This window comes from Egretta garzetta, unplaced genomic scaffold (assembly GCF_000687185.1).
Source record: "Egretta garzetta isolate BGI_Z169 unplaced genomic scaffold, ASM68718v1 scaffold975, whole genome shotgun sequence".
Lineage (NCBI taxonomy): Eukaryota > Metazoa > Chordata > Aves > Pelecaniformes > Ardeidae > Egretta > Egretta garzetta.
The window spans coordinates 263288-264337 of record NW_009259633.1 but is presented as its reverse complement, the minus strand read 5'-3'; the positions used below and the strand labels follow the sequence as shown (position 1 = coordinate 264337).

Below are 1050 nucleotides of genomic sequence, written 5' to 3'. Positions count from 1 at the left end.
TCCCTACCCTGCCCGACAGCTCCCGCCTCCAGCCCCCATCTTGTGCCTCGGCCCCCCATGCTCCTCGGGGCCAGGCAGCACGGGCACGGGGCAGGACCTGCCTCCACCTCTCCCGGCCTTGAGGCTTAAGGCTTAAGGCTTAAGGGATCAGGCACAGGTTGTGTAAATAGGGCCAGCAGCTCCTGCGGAGCCAGCGTTACCCCAAAAGCACCCCTAAGCCAGGCCACGGCTGTGCCTGCCCCTGCCAAGCCTGGCCCAGCCCCAGGCCTGATTGCTCATCTTCACCCGAAATTTGCCCACAGCCTGGGGGCTGCCTGCTCAGCACCGGCTGCTCCCGCCTCCAGCCCCCATCTTGTGCCTCGGCCCCCCATGCTCCTCGGGGCCAGGCAGCACGGGCACGGGGCAGGACCTGCCTCCACCTCTCCCGGCCTTGAGGCTTAAGGCTTAAGGCTTAAGGGATCAGGCACAGGTTGTGTAAATAGGGCCAGCAGCTCCTGCGGAGCCAGCGTTACCCCAAAAGCACCCCTAAGCCAGGCCACGGCTGTGCATGCGCCTGCCAAGCCTGGCCCAGCCCCAGGCCTGATTGCTCATCTTCACCCGAAATTTGCCCACAGCCTGGGGGCTGCCTGCTCAGCACCTGCAGGCCCCACCAGTTCTCCCTTTAAAAAACCGCCCCGGAGATGGAAGCGCAAGGACCTGCCAGGAAACCTTTGCTTTTGAATAGAGAGGTCCCTGTCCCGAAGGCAGGCACGTGGGAAGGCTGGTACAGCCAGATGGGGTCGGGCCAGGAGCTGCCGCCAGCTCCCAGGGGCTGCTGGGGAGCCTCTGTCCCCACTCTGACACCGGCTCTTGCAGACGGAGCTCCTGGGTGCTTTGCCAGGAGCAGAAAATGAACCCTTTTGCTCCGTCCTGTTCCCACCAGGACATTGGCAAGTCTTCCCTGGCTCCTCCGGCAACTGGGCCGAGCCCTGGGTCCGTCCTCACCCGCGCTGGCTGTCCCGGCCACCCTGCCCTGCCAGGCTGCCCCCTGTCCCCCCCCGCCCCCCGCCC

The 1050-nt window shown here is 65.8% G+C and overlaps 1 protein-coding gene across 1 annotated transcript in view; it reads right to left on the bottom strand.

Annotated features, from left to right (window-relative positions):
* LOC104125991 (creatine kinase U-type, mitochondrial-like) overlaps positions 1–927 on the bottom strand; it is a 9055-nt gene extending 8128 nt beyond the window's left edge. Inside the window, exons 1-2 of the mRNA XM_035893981.1 lie at positions 920–927; positions 697–732 (exon numbers count right to left, since the gene is read on the bottom strand). Coding sequence (XP_035749874.1) covers positions 697–732; positions 920–927 — 44 coding nt within the window. The remainder of the gene's footprint in view (positions 1–696; positions 733–919) is intronic.
* Between the last annotated feature and the right edge of the window lie 123 nt (positions 928–1050).